This window comes from Cherax quadricarinatus, chromosome 10 (genome assembly GCF_038502225.1).
Source record: "Cherax quadricarinatus isolate ZL_2023a chromosome 10, ASM3850222v1, whole genome shotgun sequence".
Classification (NCBI taxonomy): Eukaryota; Metazoa; Arthropoda; class Malacostraca; order Decapoda; family Parastacidae; genus Cherax; species Cherax quadricarinatus.
The window spans coordinates 46,225,478-46,247,882 of record NC_091301.1 but is presented as its reverse complement, the minus strand read 5'-3'; the positions used below and the strand labels follow the sequence as shown (position 1 = coordinate 46,247,882).

Here is a 22,405-nt window from a genome sequence, read left to right as displayed (position 1 = left end):
CATAAGAATTTTTTTTTTTTTTTTTTTTTTTGAAATTTGGCCAACCCTGAGAACAAGTTTCTGAGAGGACCTGTCGACCCCCAAAGGGTTAACTGTCCAAACATAGATCTACGTTGCTAGCGCTCCAAACGTAGATCAACATTTTATTTTTCCTGCCACCAAATATGGCACGATTGGCTTGAGATGTATTGTCAGTACAGGATGGGTCTTAATACTCTGTGTGGCCAGTATTAAAAGAATCTGAGACCACTTAGTATCTTGTGGGAGCACCAGTTCAATTGAGCACCAGCTAGAGCAAACAGTGTGGCAAACACCAGGAATTCACTGATGTCATGTCATATATTAACACTATCCTTTTAAAAGGAAAGTGATGCTGACCATGAGTTTAGTGACTTTGATGGATGTGGCCACAAGTGGTCCAGGAAATATCAAAAACCTTGATAATAACCCATGTGCAACATCCTATCAATTCTGATACCACTGTTTGTGTCATCTGCCAGAATGTCTTATAACCTATGCCTTAAGAGAAACAATTCTGCAACACGTGTTATACATGTTCAATAGGCTGGCTGGCTGACCCTGGCTGTCTCTATTTCCATCTCTCTGTATCTCTGTCTCTGTGTCTTTTTCTTTCTCTATCTCTCTGTCTATCTGTCTCCATCTGTCTCTATCTGTCTGTCTCTCCTGTCTATATCTCTCCTGTCTACATCTGTATCTCTTTATCTGTCTCTATATCTCTGTCTCTGTCTACCTCTGTCAAAACACATAAATACAGTTATTAGTCATAGTGTAAATTACCTAGGATAACCCCTTGTGGCATGCAAAGAGTACATAACCTTTATTCGGCGCATGTACACACCCTCGTTTACAGGCTATCTCCCCCAACCAGCGAACTAGGTTGCTAAGAGTTGATGATGGGGCCCCGTCGTTCAACTAGTGACCAGGTTCTAGCTAATAAGAAGATGGTTTTGGCAATCGCAGAGGTTATGTGGGTACCACTCTCCTGTCTGCCCTTGTCATTCCCATCTAGAGCTGGTTGAAGCAGGTCTGCTATCTTGTGGCTTCTATTTCTGCCTTGCTTACCGTGGAGTGCACTATACTTATCACTGTACATAGTGTACATATTGCTGTTCTAAATTGGTGAAGGATAATACAAGTCTAAACTTTTTCTGCTGTGTTTATTTTGCTCCCATTACACCTGGGATAACAGGCCATTTGGAATCCTGGGTTGTAATATGGGTAGCCTGTCCGAGAGCTGGAGCTGGACTTAGAGAAACGGTTGAGCTTAGGGTGAAGCTTTAATTGGACCCTTTAATTGGACCTCAAACTGTAACACTGCTTTTAATAAAGCAAAAAGAATATTGTGTACTGCACCCATTCTCTTGTCTCATGACTTCTCCAAACCTTTTTCATTACAGGTTGATGCTTGTGAGTCTGGGGTTGGGGCAGTACTATTACAAATCGAGAATGAGGAGTTGCAGCCTATAGCATACTTTTCAGCCAAGTTCCAGCCACATCAGAGGGCTTACTCTACCATTGAAAAAGAAGCCCTCGCGCTGGTACTGGCTTAGGAGCATTTTAATGTTTATGTGGGCCAGACATCGCAGGTGGTCACAGTCTACAGTGATCACAATCCTCTAGTATATCTCCAAGCCATGAAGAACCACAACACAAGGCTCATGCGCTGGACGCTAAGACTGCAACCGTACTCACTTAGAATTAAATATATTGCCGGCAAAGAAAATGTGTTGGCGGACTCATTATCTAGAGTCTAATATTTTTATTTATTTAGATTAGGATGTTATATTTGTGGTAACCCCTTTTCACGCTCTTTTTTTTTTTATCCCCTGGTGTGGGGGTTTTTTTTAGTGAGGGGATGCGGGCTACCGTCCGCCTGTATCTTGGACCTATGCTAGCCTGACTGACTGCTGTCTCACTTTGAGTTTAGGGTTTGGCTTTTTGTCACTAGAAAAGCTGAGCTCTATCTAAGAGTTGGATGGTGGAGAGGAAAGGCGGTCCCATTATTTTGTGCCATGGCGGCACGGTTACCACTGGGAGGTGGCAGCCTAATCCTGAGCCTTCTCGGGGTGGGGGTGTGGCATGCAAAGAGTACGTAACCTTTATTCGGCGCATGTACACACCCTCATTTACAGGCTATCTCCCCCAACCAGCGAACCAGGTTGCTAAGAGTTGATGATGGGGCCCCGTCGTTCAACTAGTAACCAGGTTCTAGCCAATAAGAAGATGGTTTTGGCAATCGCAGAGGTTATGTGGGTACCACTCTCCTGTCTGCCCTTGTCATTCCCATCTAGAGCTGGTTGAAGCACGGTCTGCTATCTTGTGGCTTCTATTTCTGCCTTGCTTACCGTGGAGTGCACTATACTTATCACTGTACATAGTGTACATATTGCTGTTCTAAATTGGTGAAGGATAATATAAGTCTAAACTTTTTCTGCTGTGTTTATTTTGCTCCCATTACACCCGGGATAACAGGCCATTTGGAATCCTGGGTTGTAATACCCCCCCCAAAAAAAAAAAGAAAGTGCTTGTAGATATAAGGCATAATAAGCATGACTAGCTAGTAATACACATTTTCATTTGTTCTAGAATCAGATGAGGTGACTCTGCATTGTGTGTAATACCTGCTGGTTCATGGCTGGCTGGCTGGCTCTGGCTCAGAGAGAGAGACAGACAGACACGTTTATGTGTAACAGTAAAAACAAATAAAGCTAAGGCAGTGCACGATCATCAAATGTCACTCCACTGCTGCACTGTCAGCAGTGGAGTGACACTCATCTTACACAATGCTTCAAGGAGTTTCATATAAGCTCCAGCATGTCTAAAATATTACTGGGACCTACAAATACTTTGCATATATTTCTAGACAATAGTATGTGACAAAGGCAGGTGAAAATGTTCACCTGTCAGTGTGTTTGTGACTATTTGAGTACTACAGCCTCTCCTCAATGATAGGGTTCTGTTCCTGAGACCACGTTGGTAAATGAATTCATCGTTAAGTGAGGAGCATGCTATAATGGTAGTTAGTTTCTGTCAACTATGTTTGGTATTATTTTAATATCACCTTGGCATCATTTACAACATTTCTGGTATATTATTAATTAAATGTTTATACAGTAGTGTACTGTACAGTGGAATCCCGGTTATCAGCCGTAATCTGTTCCAGAAGGTTGGCCAATAACCGAAACGGCCGAAAACCGAATTAATATTTCCCATAAGAATTAATGGAAATACAATTAATCCGTTCCAAACAAAAATATTCACAAAAAAATAATTTTTTTTAACAATTATGTAAGTATTACATACCTTTATTGAAGGCTAATGCTGGCTTCTGGAAGATAGGGAGGAGGAAAGAGCGAGAAGTTAGGGTTTGGAAGGGAAATCCCCCTCCATAAAGACTTTAAGTAGCATGACATCAGACCTAGTAGCACAAGTTAGTCAGGTCCAACTCCCATCCACATTCACTCCTGTATTTATCAAACTTACTTTCCTCTTAAAAGGGAAGTGTTAATGCAACATGGCATCAGTGAATCCCTGGTATTTGCCACGCTATTTGCTCTAGCTGGCGCTCAGTTGAACTGGTGCTCCCACAAGGTACTAAGTGATCCCAGATTTTTTTAATACTGCGCACACTGAGTGCACAAACACATTCTCTCATGTCTATGCGACTCAGGCCTATTGCACCAAAATTGAAGGAATGAAAAATAAAACGTAGATCTACATTCAGAGTGCTACACGTGCAAACATATATTTACATTTGGACAGTTTAAGGGATAAGCATGCATTCTGGTCATAGAGCTTGCCGTAAGTCCGAGGTGTCAGTATAAACGAGTACATCGCTAAGTGAGAAGAGGCTGTATTTCAGTACCTAATATTAGTGTCGGCATGCAAAGCAACTTCTAAAATATACTGCAAAGAATTTGTATAACAATACACTATAATTAAATAAAGAGGAGGAGGCACAAAGTAATGGAAGAGAAACATACTCATGTGTGTGTACATGAGTACGAACTATACAGTGGACCCTCAGATAACGATTTTAATCCATTCCAGAGAGCTTGTCCTTAACCGATTTTACCGTTATCCGATTTAATTTTCCCCACAAGAAATAATGGAAATCCAATTAATCCGTTCCAGACACCCAAAAGTATTAAAAAAAAAATTTATTTACAGGAAATATACATTTTCCTACACAGAAAGCAATGAGACATGAAGAATAAATACATGAAGAATAAATGGCACTTACCTTTATTAAAGATTTATTGATGAGTGATGAGAAGGGAGGAGGGGAGATGATGGAGGTGTATTATTGTTTGTAAGGGAAATTCCCTTCCATAAGTACTTTAGGTAGCCTTTTCCTCCTGAGTAATGTAGGTCCTGTTTGGCATTTTCTTCCGAAACAGGCCTGTTTTGTCACAACTGAACACTGTTGGAGTTTTAATTTTTCAGCCAATATGTACCCTTTAAAGTCCTGCACATATTTTTCAGCCACTTTTTGGTCAGAACTGGTAGCCTCACCATGCCTTATCCCATTGTGTATGCTACTATGATTCTTAAATCTCTCAAACCAACCTTTGCTGGCCTTAAATTCACTAACATCAGCACTAGTTCCAGGCATTTTCTTAATGAGATCTGCATGTAACTGCCTTGCCTTTTCACACAGATTGACTGTGAAACACTATCTCCTGATAATTGTTTCTCATTGATCCACACCAACAACAATCTCTCCCCATCTTTGAGTATTTGCAATCTCTGTTTTGTAAGCATACTTGCACCTTTTGCAACAACAGCTTCCTTGATTGCCTTTCTGTTGGCCAAGATAGTAGTGATGGTTGATTGGGGTTTGTTATGCAACCAGGCCAGCTCGGAGGCACGCACTCCACTTTCGTACTTTGCGATTATTTCTTTCTTCAATTCAAGAGTATTTCTCACCCTTTTTACCACAGGGTTGGCACTAGAAGCTTTCTTTGGGCCCATGGTGGCTTATTTAGCAGTTACAAGCACTAAAAACAATAGAATAATACAAAATGTATCGCATGTATGCATGGAACCGTCTGCCTTGGTTTGTAAACAATGGCACACTGCCTGTACCTAGTGGCTGGGTGGCTGTGGGCGGCGCAGGCTCTGCAGACGCACTTGGGACAAATGTCTTCAACTGAATTTTTCATCATTGGCAGAGCCAATATTTTTATGCAAAAACACATCGGTATCTGATTTTATCACTATCCGATGGCATCGTTACCCAAGGGTCCATTGTATCATGAATGTCAAGATGAGCAAGCACTTCAACAACTCAAAAAGCAATGTGACTTAAGTGCTACTGGTAACAATCCTGTCATGTTGATATTGTTATAGAATGAATTTCCACATTACTCCTATTAAACAAGTTTCAATCATATTTTTGTGAATTTCAGTTGTCTTCAGAGAAGCTCAATAGTGCTGAAGCAGTGTGAAGATCATCTTTACAAAGACAGGCATATAAAAAAGAATATAATATACAGTAAACCCTCGATATAATAGACTTTTAACATTGTGACCAAAACCCACTGGGTAAATTTTAATTACAGGGGAACAAGCCTGTTGATTATAGCTGGAAAAGTGTATGGTAGGGTTATTATTGAAAGAATTAAGAGTAAGACGGAGAGTAGGATAGCAGATATACAAGGAGGCTTTAGGAAGAGTAGGGGGTGTGTAGGCCAAGTGTTTAGAGTGAAACATATAGTGGAACAGTATTTAAATAAGAATAAAGAGGTTTTTGTGGCATTTATAGATTTGGAAAAGGCATATGACAGTGGATAGAGAGGTAATGTGGCAGTTACTGCAAATGTATGGAATAGGAGGTAGGTTATGGAAAGTGGTGAAAAGTTTTTACGAGGATAGCGAGGCTCAGGTTAGAGTATGTAGGAGAGAGAGAGAGATTATTTCCCAGTAAAAGTAGGCCTTAGACAAGGATGTGTGATGTCACATGGTTGATCAATTTATTTATAGATGGGGTTGAAACAGAAGTGAATGCTCAGGTGTTGGCAAGACATGTGGTGTTCAAAGATAAAGAATCTAACACAAAGTGGGAGTTGTCACAGTTGCACTTTGCTGATGACACTGTGCTTTTGGGAGATTCTAAAGAGAAGTTGCAGAGGTTGGTGGATGAGTTTGGTAGGGTATGTAAAAGAAGAAAATTCAAAGTGAATATGGGAACGAGTAATGTGATGAGGATAACAGAAAATTTAGGTAACTGAAGTTGGATATCAGATTGGAGGGAGGGAGAGAGTAAGGAGGAGGTCAATGCATTTAGATATTTAGGAGTGGACAGTGAATCATAGAATTGGCAAGGGAAAAAAGTGAGTGGTGCACTGAGGAGTCTGCAGAGACAAAGAAATTTGTCCATGGAAGTAAAGAGAGGAATGTATAAAAGTATAGTTATACCAACATTCTTATATGAGTGCAAAGCATGGGTGGTGAATGTTGCAACAAGAAGAAGGCTGGAGGCAGTGGAGATGTAATGTCTGAGGGCAACGTGTGGTGTGAATATAATGCAGAGAATTCGCAGTTCGGAAATTAGGAGGTGTGGGATTACCAAAACTATTATCCAGAGGGCTAAGGAGGGGTTGTTGAGGTGGGTCAGACATGTAGGGAGGCTGGAACAAAATGGAATGACTTCAAGAGTATATAAATCTGTAATGGAGGGAAGGCAGGGTAGGGGTCAGCCTAGGAAAAGGTTTTTGTGTGCGAGGGGCTTAGACTTCTGGCAAGTGTTCATAAGCATGCTAGATAGGAGCGAATGGAAACTAATGGTCTTTAGGACTTGACATGCTGTTGAAGTGTGAGTAGGGTAATATTTATGAAGGGATTCAGGGAAACTGGAAGGCCGGACTTGAGTCCTGGAGATGGGAAGTACAGTGTCTGCACTCTGAAGGAGAGGTGTTATTGTCGCAGTTTTATAACTGTAGTTTAAGTGCATCTCTGGCAAGACAGTGATGGAGTGAATGATGGTGAAAGTTTTTCTTTTTTGGGCCACCCTGTCTTGGTGGGAAACAGCCGATGTGTTAGTAATAATAATAATCCGTAAACTGTGTTAAGTACTATATTAAGTATGCAGCAAAGTATTTTAGTGCAATTTACTGCTATTTTTTAACATTATTTTGATACATCAGACACTCCCTATTAGTCCATTAAATCAAAAATATACTGTACAAGTACAAATGTAATTAAAATAATACCACTGCTAAAGCTGTTTCAGTTAGATTTTTCCTTTAATTCCACACGGCACCTTAAAAAGATACACAATTATACATAAAGTAAAACTCCATACAAAACACTAACTTACGTAAGGCAAATGTCGTACATGCGTTTCCCAATCTTCGCTTGAATATCATGGATAGCATCACGCAGTGACTTAGTAACAGCTTGGCCTCTCAGTGATTCAATATTAAAGTTGTTGGTCTTGGTTGGAAAAATTATAAATGCTATCACTGTTTTATCTGTTCCACTTGCCTGTGTAATGACAAAATTTACAATAAATAACTGAAAGTGAGGCTGTAGTACTGATAAAGTATATATATTCTGAAAATTTTTAATAAATATCACCACTCCCACTTTCCAACCCATGACACTAAATTGAAATAATTTATAAATGTAGTATAAAAAAAAATTTATGCTGAAGATGAGCATTTGTATGTGACATCACTTACAAATATTCATGCTCAGTATGTTCATACTAGACCATCATTAAGTATCTGTAACCTAAGTTCACTGTGTATTTTTATCCCTTTAAGAACCTTAGTAATCAACAAGTCTGATACTTTTCAAAGGTAGACTGTCATTCAAGCAGTACATACCAAATAAGAGAAAATGCTTTGGTATCAAGCTGTCAGTGTTGTGATCGTGAAAAAGGCCTGGTATTCAATCTTATTGTGTACACAAAAAGCAAAATGACTGATAGATACCAGGAAGTTATTGGGTATCTCAGGTGATGTGATGAAAAAGGGGTATACATTATACATGGATAACTTGAACATATGTCCCTTACTCAGCAACTTCCTGTGAGTGAACATGACAGATGTGTATGTGGTACAGTGCATTAAATGTGTAAACATATGCCCAAGTTCATTGCAAGCACTGCCACCATTGATGTGCAGGCATTTCATGCTAATGACATCATGGCATTTCGAAAGAAAGACAAATATTATGTGACACTGCTGACATCAAATCACCACCAAAAATTAAAAGACACAAAAAAAAGTGAATAGAGACACCAACAAACCCATTCGCAGACCTGCCAATATGTGTTTGGTAGAAAAAAGCAACATGAAAACTGGGTTTACTTATTGTGCTTGCAAGAATTACAATGTATATAAAACTATTCTTCCTTAAAGAAAAAAAAAGGCACAATACTATGACTGGAACAACACATAAATAACCCGCACATAAGAGACTGTAGCTTACGAGGATTTTTGGTCTAATTAGACCCATTAACTAGTCACCATGAGTAGTTAATGGTCCAAGATTGTATGCACAAAATTACTCATAGTGTTACTGCCTTATTAATCCTAAAGGAGTCTTATGTTAACCCGAAATGCTCTGCATATAAAGGGGCTTTCAACATGTACACCAAATGTCATTATCTTTTGTACAAATATTGTATCATGCTGAAATAAATTTATCATGAACATCATTATCAAGTTGGACCAAAATGTCCTGACAAGTTTCATTCTCTTATGTGTGGGTTATTTGTGTACTGTTCTTCCATCTCCTGTGGACATTATTTGTGTGCTGTTCTTCCATTTCTTGTGGACACTGTAATGTTAAATGCATACAATATGTACCAGGTCAGGACTGGCAACAAACCACCATATTTCCACATTTGTTTGTCTGTCATATGGCAAATACAGTGGTACCCTGAGTTTTGTACAGCTCCCAACTTGAACAATTATATAAGTGTATTATTGTAAGTGCTTTTGTAAGTGCATTTTTGGGGGTCTGAAATGGACTAATCTAATTTACATTATTCATTATGGGAACAAATTTGTTTGGTAACAGCACTCGAACAGCCTTCTGGAATGAATTATGTACGAAGCTCAGGGTACCACTGTAATACAAAAATACCAGGTAACAACAACTGCAGTACACATGCAATACTGAAATGATCACCAAATACTCTCTCATTTGAAGTTTGGTGATCCATACCTAACTGCACTTCCTGCTAGACAAGAGGAAATGGATTCTGAAGATATTTTAAGTCCATGTACAAACAAGGCACCTAACATAGCACAGAGAGCAGATGTCCCTCTTAACATAATGATAAACGGATCACCTATCACAAAGCTAACAGAGGGAAAATTCTTAGGAATCCACCTTGATAATAGACTCAAATTTCATACACATATACAACAAATTTCTAAGAAAATTTCCAAGACTGTAGGCATATTATCGAAAATACGGTACTATGCTCCACAGTCAGCCCTCCTGGCCCTATATCACTCTCTTATTTACCCCTATCTCACCTATGGAATTTGTGCATGGGGCTCAACAACAATTAACCATCTCAGACCACTAATTACCCAACAAAAGGCTGCAGTTAGAATGATAACAAATTCTCACTACAGGCAGCACACTCCACCAATATTCAATACACTAAACCTACTCACCATACAAAACATCCATACTTATTACTGCACCTATTACATACATAGAACACTTAACTCTGATATTAACCCTCCCCTCAAACATCTCCTTGCCAACCTCAACAGAACACATGACCATAACACAAGGCATAGATCACTCTTTGATGTTCCTCATGTCCATCTCACACTATGCAAAAACTCAATGCACATAAAAGGCCCTAAAATCTGGAATTCATTACCTGTAAATATAAAAGAAACACTACCTGTTTATAAATTCAAGTCTCTTCTCAAAGATCACTTACTCACCCAAAACCAAATAAATACTGAATAACTGAACCTTATAAATTGTATATCTTAAATGTTTCTCACAATTATATCACATAAATGTTAAACCTAAAACCCAATCTAACTTTATTATTTTTTAAATACACTACCTAACAGAATACTCCATTCTACTGAATGTACAGCAATGTAAAACACTTGTGCTTTATAGTAATCTGTTTACATTAATGTTTTATCACTGATTTCATCATTGCTTAGTTAATCTTAAGTTAATTTTAAGCCAGCCCGTAATGCTATGCATAGTATAAGTGGCTTTGGCATGCTGCTCTTATCTGTATTTTTTTGTACCTCTGTATGTGTGCTCAAATTGTAAATAAATAAATAAATAAAGATACATGATTTATGTACAGTATGTGTAAAACACACATGCATGCTACCATGTTTTAAGGACTTCCACAGAATGCTACAGGTCCAGAAACATGACCAGTGGCTGTATATGTATGTATAAATGTTAGAACAGTAGTAATGTGAAACAAAATAAACATAAGAACATAAGAAAGAAGGAACACTGCAACAGGCCTACTGGCCCATGCAGAGCAGGTCCATGCCCCCCCCAGATTAGCCCAATAAACCCCCCCCCCCAGGATTAGCCCAATGACCCTCCCAGTCTGGTCACCTCCACTCAAGGATGGAGCATGGCACCAGACCCAGCAGCACAAGTTAGTCAGGTCCAGCTCACACCCACCCACACCCACTCATGTATGTATCTAACCTATTTTTAAAGCAACACAACATTTTAGCCTGAATAACTGTACTCGGAAGTTTGTTTCACTCATCCTTCCTGAATCTGAACTTTTCCAACTTGAAACCATTGCTGCGAGTCCTGTCTTGGTTGGAAATTTTCAGCACGCTATTTACATCCCCTTTATTTATTCCTGTTTTCCATTTATACACCTCGATCATATTTTTTATTTATTAACACACTGGCCGATTCCCACCAAGGCAGGGAGGCCTGAAAAAGAAAAACTTTCACCATCATTCACTCGATCACTGTCTTGCCAGAAGGGTGCTTTACACTACAGTTTTTAAACTGCAACATTAACACCCCTCCTTTAGAGTGCAGGCACTGTACTTCCCATCTCCAGGACTCAAGTCCGGCCTGCCGGTTTCCCTGAATCCCTTCATAAATGTTACTTTGCTCACACTCCAGCAGCATGTCAAGTATTAAAAACCATTTGTCTCCATTCACTCCTATCAAACACGTTCATGCATGCCGGCCGGAAGTCCAAGCCCCTCGCACACAAAACCTCCTTTACCCCCTCCCTCCAACCTTTCCTAGGCCGACCCCTACCCCGTCTTCCTAATTCTACGCCTTTCGAGAGAATGCAGATTCAGGGCCCTCAGTCTATCCTCATATGGAAGATTTCTGATACATGTATATGGGATCATCTTTGTCATCCTCCTCTGTACGTTTTCCAGAGCATTTATATCCATTTTGTAATATGGTGACCAGAACTGAGCAGCATAGTCTAAATGAGGCCTAACCAAAAATATACAGAGTTGAAGAACAACCTGAGGACTTCTATTATTTATACTTCTAGATATGAAGCCAAGAATTCTGTTAGCTTTATTGCGAACACTAATGCACTGTTGTTTTGGTTTTGGATTACTGCTAACCAGAACTCCTAAATCCTTTTTGCAATCAGTGGTATTAAGAACTACATCATTTAGTTTATATGTGGCATGGTTATTTAACTGTCCAACATTTAGAACTTTGCATTTGTCAATATTAAACTGCATCTGCCACTTCTCCGACCATTGCATCAGTCTATTCAAATCATCATGGAGTGCTCTAGTGTCCTCATTAGAATGAATTGGACAGCCTATTTTGGTGTCATCAGCAAATTTGCTTATGTCACTATTTATTCCCTCATCTATGTCATTTATGTAAATTGTGAACAACAACAGGCCCAACACTGACCCCTGAGGAACACCGCTTGTGACGTGCCCCCAGTCTGATTTCTCCCCATTTATGCAAACTCTCTGCTGCCTATTTGTCAGCCACGTCTCTACCCAGGAAAAAATTTCTCCTCCTATTCCGTGTGCCTTAAGTTTCCTCAATAGCCTCTGATGTGGAACTCTATCAAAAGCCTTACGGAAGTCCATATACACAATATCATATTCATTACCATGATCTACCTCCTCAAACACCTTAGTGAAAAAAGTTAGTAAATTCGTAAGACAGGTATGCCCCTTTGTAAAACCATGTTGAGATTCATTAACCAATCTGTGCCTATCAAGATGGCTACGAATTGCTTCGGCAATTATTGATTCCATAAATTTTCCCACTATGGAGGTAGGGCTTATTGGTCTATAGTTCGAAGCCAAGGACCTGTCACCTGCCTTGTAAATAGGTATTACATTTGCCATTTTCCACTTATCAGGCACTATGCCAGTTTGTAATGATATGTTAAAAAGATTAGCCAAAGGTATGCTAAGTTCCTCTTTACATTCCTTTAACACCCTTGCAAACAGTTCATCAGGGCCTGGGGAATTGTTAGGTTTTAGTTCCTTTATTTGTCTGAGGACCATGTCACTAGTTACCACAATCGTACATAGTTTATTATCCTGTTCTACATAATCTATTATTTCAGGAATATCGCTAGTATTTTCCTGGGTGAAAACTGAGAGGAAGTAGGTATTGAGAATTTTACACATATCCTTATCATTGTCAGTGATCTGACCAGAGTTACTCTTAAGTGGGCCAATCTTGTCCCTAATCTTACTTCTGTATACCTGAAAGAACCCTTTTGGGTTAGTCTTTGAATCCCTTGCGACCTTAGCCTCATAATCCCCTTTTTGCTTCTCTTATTCCTTTCTTTATTTCTCTCTTTAATTAAATATATTGGTTTCTTAACTGCCCATCCCATCTTTTGATATGCCTATATATGCCTCTCTTTTGACCAATGAGATGTTTTAATCTATTGTTCATCCATTTGGGATCATTTTTGTTAGATCTAATTTCCCTATTCAGAACAAAAGTTGACTGGGCAGCTAGAACTATGCTCTGAAAAACGTCATATTGGCAACCAAGATCACCTACCTGACCCATAGTCAGGACATCCCAATTTAGCCCAACCCAGGTAATTTTTCAATCCAATGAAGTCGGCCAAGCGAAAATCTGGGACAGATTTGATTGCCGTTACCTGGGTAATTCCATGATATATTGAAATTAAGTGATTTATGATCACTTCCCCCAAGCTCATCATTAACCTCAAGATTATTAATTAGCGAATCTTTGTTGGTAAGAACCAAGTCAAGCAGATTGTTTCCTCTAGTTGGTTCTGTCACAACCTGTTCTAAAAAGCAATCCTGAACCGTATTAAGAAAGTCACTAGACTCAAGATTTCCTGTCATATTGTTCCAATCAATTTGTCTAAAGCTAAAATCTCCCATTATCACAACATTTTCATATCTACAGTGTACATGCCTTATAAATTTCGTCCCATAACAGCTTACTGCACTCCCTATCAAGGTTTGGGGGCCTATAAATCACACCCATAATTAATTTGTCACGTCCCTCGAGAAACTTAACCAAACAGATTCTGTGTTCGATGTTTCTAATCTTATATCATGTCTAAGACAGCAATTTAAATTTTCTCTGACATACATCGCCACTCCACCACCCTTCCTGTTGATCTTATCAGTGTGGATTAGTTTATAACCCTGTATGAATACTGCACTCTGTCCACTTTAAAAAAAAAATATTTTGAAATGGAAGACAATCTTTTTTCATAAGAAAATTTTTTTTTTTTTTTTAAATTTGGCCGACCCTGAGAAAAAGTCTCGGAGAAGGCCTGTCGACCCTCAAAGGGTTAATGAAATGGATAAATTAACATTTAACATCACTTTTACCTTTATTGAAGACTCTTGCTGGCGTATAGAAGATGGCGAGGAGGGAAGAGAGAGGAGAGATTATCTCTACCACAATCACTACCACCCTCTACCACCATCACTACAACCCTCTACCACAATCACTACCACCCTCTACCTTTGAAGAGGGTGGTAGTGATATTTCTCCACAAAACTCTGCAACTCATTCCACTTTCCTATTTTGCTACGAGTTCTTTCTTGAATTCCATTGCGCTTCTCACCTTCCTTATCAAAGGGCTGGCACTCAAAACTTTCTCTGGCCCTCATGGTTAGCAGTCGCACTCAATAAACAAGCACAAAAAACAATGGATACAGTGGAACCTCTACTTACAAGTTTAATCCGTTTCAAGACCTTGCTCGCAACTGGATTCGCTTGTTTGCATTCAATTTTCCTCATTTAAATTAATTGAAATGGAATTAATTCATTCCAGTGGAATTCCAGGCATGAGAAAATACTTTAGTAATTTCCCTAATATCAACTCTACAGCTTATATATCTATCATAATTCTTGTAATATGACATACTAAATAATATTAATAACACAGAAACATGATATATACACTAGAATGAATGAAATACATGTCATTAGGTATGTGACTGGTGGTGGTGACAGCAACCATTGTTGTTGGGGTTTATAGGGCCACCACAGTGGCAATTCCTGCTCCTGACTACATGTTTAAAGAACCTAAGATAACCCAAAAAAGTCAGAGTGACTTATAAGTGCTACACTCTTAATGCTACACTTAATGCTACACTTAATTGCTACACTCTTAATGCTACACTTAATTGCTACACCCTTAATGCTACACTTAATTGCTGCACTCTTAACCCTTTGACTGTCGCGGTCGTATATGTACGTCATGGGAGATACCGTGTTTGACGTATCTATACGCATAAATTCTAGCGGCTTCAAATCAAGCGGGAGAGGGCTGGTAGGCCTACACGAGAGAGAATGGGTCTCAGTGGTCGGTGTGCACCCTGTGAAAAAAATCTGGGACTCAGCGGTGCATTGTGGGAACGCCATCTTGGTAGTCCATTTTCACCATGCCTCGCGGTAAGAAGTTCCTCACTCCTCGGCGGATTGGAGGTCTTTTGTTCCCAAGTGATAGCTCAAACAGTGATGATAGTGTCAGTGAAAGTGAATTCCCTGGTTTTGAAGCGGGTGTGACCGAGAAAATTACCCAGGATAACATAATTAGTGATGAAAACCCAGATGACCCACAACCATCCACCTCTGGTGCTAGGCCGGCTCGTTCATATTCACCTGTACCAGGACGAAAGAGGAAACTATTTGCCCGTGTACAAGACTCAGATGTGAGCAGTGCAAGTGATAGTGATAGTGATTTCAAGGTTATTGAAAGCACTTCTAGTTGTGACAGTGAGGGTGAATATTCCCCAGTGAAACGGCAGTATATACGACGTCGCATGCGGTCTGGTAGTGTGCCATATGCTCTTCCAAGAGGAAGGAGTACATCTCGGAGCACATCCCGTGGCCCTACACCACGTCCTGATAGTGAAGATGACGATATTGTTACGATGGGTATAAATGATGTGAGTGAGGCAGCAGGCGGTGGTGGTGATAGTGACGGTGCCATGAGTCATGTGACACCAGCAGCGGGCCACGCTAGTGCCCGCGCTGCTGACTCTGCACAACTACAACCTGCTTCGGCCGACCCCACACTCTCACAACCACAACCACAACCTGCACAACCACAACGACATTACAATATCCAGAACGCACCAGCTGACCGCATCTGGGATTGGCATCAAGATGACGAGTTTGTTCCCAATCCCCATGACTTTGATGGAGGACAAAGTGGAATACGGCCATCATGTACACTTGGGAACAATCCCACTGAACTGGAATGCTTTCAGTTGTTCTTCGATGAACCCCTGATGGACATTATTGTCAGGGAAAGCAATACATACTATGAGTACACCATGGCAAACACTATGCTTTCACCAAGATCACGCCTTCACCAGTGGAAGGACACAACTGTGGCAGAGATGTATCTGTTCTTTGCCACAATAATGCTTATGCCACATGTGTATAAGCATAGTGTCAGCACATACTGGGCGACAGACCGCCTGATTTCAACCCCTGCTTTCAATGACATTATACCAGTGAATAGATTTGTGTTACTGTTACGTATGTTACACTTTTCAGACAAAACCAGGCCTGACAGAAGCGACAGGTTATATAAGATCAGACGTGTGTTTATGTACCTGAAATAAAAGTGCTGTATGTATTTTTATCCCTTCAGGAAGCTTGTTATTGACGAGTCTTTGATTTTGTTCAAAGGAAGACTCTCATTCAAGCAGTATATACCAAGCAAGAGGAAACGCTTTGGTATAAAGTTATTTGTTCTGTGTGATTGCAAAACTGGTCTGGTTTTGGATATAATTGTGTACACTGGCGGTAAAACAATGGAAGATACCAGGAAGTTACTGGGTATCTCTGGTGATGTGGTTAGAACAATGATGAAGCCATATCTTGGTAAGGGGCATATTTTATATACTGACAACTGGTACACAAGCCCTACACTCAGTGATTTCTTGCGAGTGAACATGACAGATGTGTGTGGCACAGTGCGTAGAAATCGTAAACATATGCCTAGGTTCGAAGCTGGCAGTCGTAGAGGTGAAGTGCAGGTGTTTGCTGCCAATGACATCATGGCATTTCGGTGGCATGACAAACGTGATGTCACACTGCTGACATCAGTTCACCGACACAAAATGGTAGAGACTGGCAAGCAGAATAGAGAGACCAATGAACCTATTGTAAAACCTGCAGCTGTGATGGATTACAACCTCAATATGCACTTAGTGGACAAATGTGACATGCAGATTGGGTTTGCTGACTGTGTTCGCAAGAGTTATAAGTGGTACATAAAACTGTTTTTCCATATTCTTGACATTTCCATGCTGAATGCTTATAATATGTATAAGTTGAAGACCAACAACAAACCCAAATATGGTGAATTTTGTTTGTCAGTCATCAGACAAATAATATTCAAGTACCAAGAAACAACACTTGCAATAGACCAGCGCCCACGAAATTATCAACACATGTCCTCTCGTCTGAGGCCTGGTGATCACTACCCCATACCACTGCCTGCTACTACTGCCAAGAAAAATGCTCAGAAGAGGTGTTTTGTCTGTGGACATACCACAAAACGCACACAAAAACGCAGAGACACTCGTTTTATGTGTGAGGAGTGTAAGACACCATTGTGCTTATACCCATGTTTCAAAGAATTCCACAAGCTGCAGCACTTCTAATAAAGTGTCCAGTGATTGTACATATGTATATATATTATAAAGCAATCGTAATAAACATTTGTTTACATTGTTTGTTTGTGTAAACAAGTTTTAGCAACATTATAATGATACGAGTGTTTTTGCTATAATTGTGTTACATTCAACGAGTGTATATTTGAACATTGCACAATAATTTGGTCTCACAGGCCACAAAAGTTATGTGAAAAAATAAAATAGTGAAAAAAACAAGAAACCATCGAATACAAGTAAATAAAAGTTTACCGGGTGAGCGGCAGTCGCCGCTGTTGCCGCCAGCAGATCAATTTCAGCAAACTTCAGGACTCTATATCTCGGTAAGTACTGATGGGAAAAATTTTTTTTTGGGACTAAAACAATCAGAAAAATAATCTTAACATTTTCATAAGAAAAATAATTTTTTTTTTTCGAATATTTTGCGACACCAGGAGCAACTTCAGGATTGGGCCCTTCGACAGTCAAAGGGTTAATGCTACACTTTGCCACTGCTGCTTCATGTTGTCTGCCACTGCTACCTCATGATGTCTGCCACTGCTGCTTCATGTTGTTTGTCACTGCTGCTTCATGTTGTCTGTCACTGCTGTTTCATGTTGTCTGCCACTGCTGCTTGATGTTGTCTGCCACTGCTACCTCATGTTGTCTGCCACTGCTGCTTCATGTTGTCTGCCACTGCTACCTTGTGTTGTCTGTCACTGTTACTTCATGGTGTCTGCCACTGCTACCTCATGATGTCTGCCACTGCTGTTTCATGCTGTCTGCCACTGCTACCTCATGATGTCTGCCACTGCTGCTTCATGTTGTCTGCCACTGCTACCTCATGATGTCTGCCACTGTTGCTTCATGTTGTTTGCCACTGCTGCTTCACTTTGTCTGCCACTGCTACCTCATGATGTCTACAACTGATGTCACCAAAGAATCGAACATTTCTGCTATTTTGAGCTCAATTTCAAGGCACTTTTCGTGAAACCAATTAAAATCATATTTATTTTCATAGTATATCTTCCATTCTATCACACTAGACTAAATAAAACGAGAATACAACCATAAAAACTATACAAAAATATACCTCTAAGGGGAGGCTAATGGCTGAGAAGTGAGCTCCATTATTTGTGGTCCAATTTCTTTCATTTTTGGTGTACATTAAGAAGCATCTTTTTATCATACATTGCCCAAGTTTCAACAAGATAGTCCAACAAACAACTGAGATCCAATTCCCTAGATCAAGAGCAAGAGCCCCCTCACCAGTGTCAATTAACCTCCCTTGAGGCCCGCTCGCATCTGGAAATTTTGCTCGTTTCTGGAAGCAAAAAATCGACCAAGCAGCTGCTCGTATCTGGAAAAACTCGCACATGGATGCACTTGTAAGTAGAGGTTCCACTGCATTACGAAATGTTTTATATGAATGTACAGGGTAATGTTCACTCGACGAGAAACAAAGCCAGACTGACTCAGAATGTGTGCGTGGGATACTTTGTGTGGGTACAGGCAGACGGACACATTCCATACAGTAGACGAAAACCGAAGTGAACAAAAACTGGGACAAAACTTTGACGAAAAAAGTCGTCAAAAACCAAATTCAACGAAAACCAAGGCAAATAAAAACCAAGGTTCCACTGTACTTCCACTCCTGAAACTAATCAAAATCAGTAATATGTCTTCCATTCTATCATATGATACCAAGAAACAGCCAATAAATCATAAAAAACCATCTGAGAAAACATGGCAGTTGCTATTTTAACCCTTTCAGTGTCGAGACCCCTGCTCTCAAACTTGCTCTCGGGGACGATTAACCCTTAACCCTTTGACTGTCACGGTCGCATACATACGTCACAGGAGATACCGTGTTTGACGTATCTATACGCATAAATTCTAGTGGCTTCAAATCAAGCAGGAGAAAGCTGGTAGGCCCAAGTGAGAGAATGGGTCTCTGTGGTCAGTGTGCACCACATAAAAAAAAATCCCGCAGTACGCAGTGCATAATGAGAAAAAGCTCACTGTTTTTTTAATTAAAATGCCGACTTTGTGGTCTATTTTCATATAGTATTTATGGTTGTAATCTCGTTTTCGTGGTCTCATTTGATAGAATGGAAAACATATTATAGAAATAGAGGTGATTTTGATTGGTTTTACTATGAAAAGAACCTTGAAATGGAGCTCAGAGTAGAGGTAATGTTTTATTTTTGCCGATGTTCAAAAGTAAACAAATGATGTCATTTTCCAATAAATGTCCAAATAGACATTCTAATATATAGTCATGAATGGGTTGACATTATTTATACAATTATTACAATATTGCAGTAGTCTGCATAACAATAAATCTTCTATTTTTTGCTTCAATAAAAATTCAAAATAGAAAGCAAGAGTAATATCACAGGGGCCTGGAGATGTGATTGATGAACAAAGAAAATGTTATTTTAGAGCCAGGAATGTCTGCATTGTTCATTCTGGACACTATTTTGAAATTGTAATATTTTTTAATTTTTTTGAAAATGGCCAAATTGCAAATTCCTGACCACGTTATTGGGTAGTTGAAATCGGTAAATGGGCAGTTTCTTATACAGTGGACCCCCGCATAGCGAACTTAATCCGTGCAAGAGGGCTGGCTGTTATGCGAAATGTTCGCTATGCGAATGAATTTTCCCCATAAGAAATAATGGAAATAAAATTAATCCGTGCAAGACACCCAAAAGTATGAAAAAAAATTTTTTTTACCACAAAAAAATGTTAATTTTAGTACACACAAACTGAAAAAGGCATGCACAATTACATGACACTTACTTTTATTGAAGATCTGGTGATGATTGATGGGATGGGAGGAGGGGAGAGAGTGTGTTAGTGTTTAGAAGGGGAATCCCCTTCCATTAGGACTTGAGGTAGCAAGTCCTTTTCTGGGGTTACTTCCCTTCTTCTTTTAATGCCACTAGGACCAGCTTCAGAGTCACTGGACTTCTTTCGCACAACATATCTGTCCATAGTGGCCTGTACCTCTCGTTCCTTTATGATTTGTCTAAAGTGGTTCACAACAGTGTCATTGTAACAGTCACCAGCATGGCTTGCAATAGCTGTGTGAGGGTGATTTTCATCAAAAAAGGTTTGCACTTCAAGCCATTTTGCACACATTTCCTTAATCTTTGAAGTAGGCAATTCCTTCAATTTCTCTCTCCCCTCCTTTGAACCAGTTTCCCCAGGTCTGGCCTCTTGCTCTTGAAGTTGATCTATCAGCTCATCAGTGGTTAGTTCTTCATTGTCCTCCTCCACCAACTCTTCCACATCCTCCCCACTAACCTCCAACCCCAAGGACTTCCCCAATTCCACAACTGATTCCTCAACTGGTATACTACTCCTCTCAGGGTTAGCCTCAAACCCTTCAAAATCCCTTTTGTCTACACATTCTGGCCACAGTTTCTTCCAAGCAGAGTTCAAGGTTCTCTTAGTCACTCCCTCCCAAGCCTTACCTATAAGGTTTACACAATTGAGGATATTAAAGTGATCCTTCCAAAACTCTTTTAGAGTCAATCGAGTGTCTGTGGTCACTTCAAAGCACTTTTGAAACAGAGCTTTTGTGTACAGTTTCTTGAAGTTGGAAATGACCTGCTGGTCCATGGGCTGCAGGAGAGGAGTGGTATTAGGAGGCAAAAACTTCACCTTAATGAAGCTCATGTCCCCATAAAGTCGCTCTGCCACGTCTGTAGGATGACCAGGGGCATTGTCTAACACCAGGAGGCACTTAAGGTCTAATTTCTTTTCAGTTAGGTAATCTTTCACATTGGGGGCAAATGCATGGTGTAACCAGTTATAGAAAAATTCCCTAGTGACCCATGCCTTACTGTTTGCCCTCCACAGCACACACAAATTATCCTTGAGGACATTCTTTTGCCTGAACGCTCTGGGAGTTTCAGAGTGATACACTAATAAAGGCTTAACTTTGCAATCACCACTAGCATTGGCACACATCAACAAAGTAAGCCTGTCTTTCATAGGCTTATGTCCTGGGAGTGCCTTTTCCTCCTGAGTAATGTAGGTCCTGCTTGGCATTTTCTTCCAGAACAGGCCTGTTTCATCACAATTAAACACTTGTTCAGGTTTCAGTCCTTCAGTTTCTATGTACTCCTTGAATTCATGCACATATTTTTCAGCCGCTTTGTGGTCCGAACTGGCAGCCTCACCATGCCGTATCACACTATGGATGCCACTACGCTTCTTAAATCTCTCAAACCAACCTTTGCTGGCCTTAAATTCACTCACATCATCACTAGTTGCAGGCATTTTTTTAATTAAATCGTCATGCAACTTCCTAGCCTTTTCACATATGATCGCTTGAGAGACGCTATCTCCTGCTAGCTGTTTTTCATTTATCCACACCAATAAGAGTCTCTCAACATCTTCCATCACTTGCGATCTTTGTTTCGAAAACACAGTTAAACCTTTGGCAACAACAGCTTCCTTGATTGCCGTTTTCTTGCCCACAATAGAAGAGATGGTTGATTTTGGTTTCTTGTACAACCTGACCAGGTCGGTGATACGTACTCCACTTTCATACTTATCAATGATCTCTTTCTTTATTTCAATAGGAATCCTAACCCTTATTGCTGTAGGGTTGGAACTAGAAGCTTTCTTGGGGCCCATGGTCACTTATTTTCCAGAAACACCACCGAAAACACTGTAATAATACAAAATATTCCGAGTGTATGCTTGAATGTTACCGCGGAGGCTGGCTGGTAAACAATGGCACAGGCGGCACATGTGAGGCTGGCTGAGGGCGCACATTGGACGCGTCTCGGACGAAGGCCGCTGAGCGGGTTTTTGTCCACTATGCGGGGCAAAATTTTAGCGAACAAAGCGTCCGCTATGCAAGGCGTCCGCTATGCGGGGGTCCACTGTACTCAATTAATAGAAAAAATGGAGTTCTAAAGAAAGAGCTATGAGTTTGGTTGACTGGAACAATGGAATTAGCCGAAAATAGGGCTCAAAGTGGGCGAAATCGCCGATTCGTAAATATCACCGAGGTTGCTAAATTCGTGAGAGCATAATTCTGTCAGTTTTCCATCAAATTTTGTTCTTTTGGTCTCATTACAATTGGGAAAAGATTCTCTATCATTTCATAAGAAAAATTTTTTTTTTTTTTTTTTAAATTTTGCGACACCAGCAGACGCCTCAGAATTTTGGGTTATGACAGTCTAAGAGGTTAAACTGTCCAAACGTACATCTACATTCACTCACGTGGCACTCTGAATATTTTGAAAAATAAAAAAAAA

General features: G+C 40.0%; 1 protein-coding gene across 1 annotated transcript in view; it reads right to left on the bottom strand.

The window, feature by feature from the left end:
• Glys (glycogen [starch] synthase) overlaps nucleotides 1-22,405 on the bottom strand; it is a gene marked incomplete at its 5' end in the record, with an annotated part of 231,668 nt that overhangs the window by 197,409 nt on the left and 11,854 nt on the right. Inside the window, 1 exon segment of the mRNA XM_070083807.1 lies at nucleotides 7,343-7,509. Within this exon segment, the coding sequence (XP_069939908.1) occupies nucleotides 7,343-7,509 (167 nt within the window).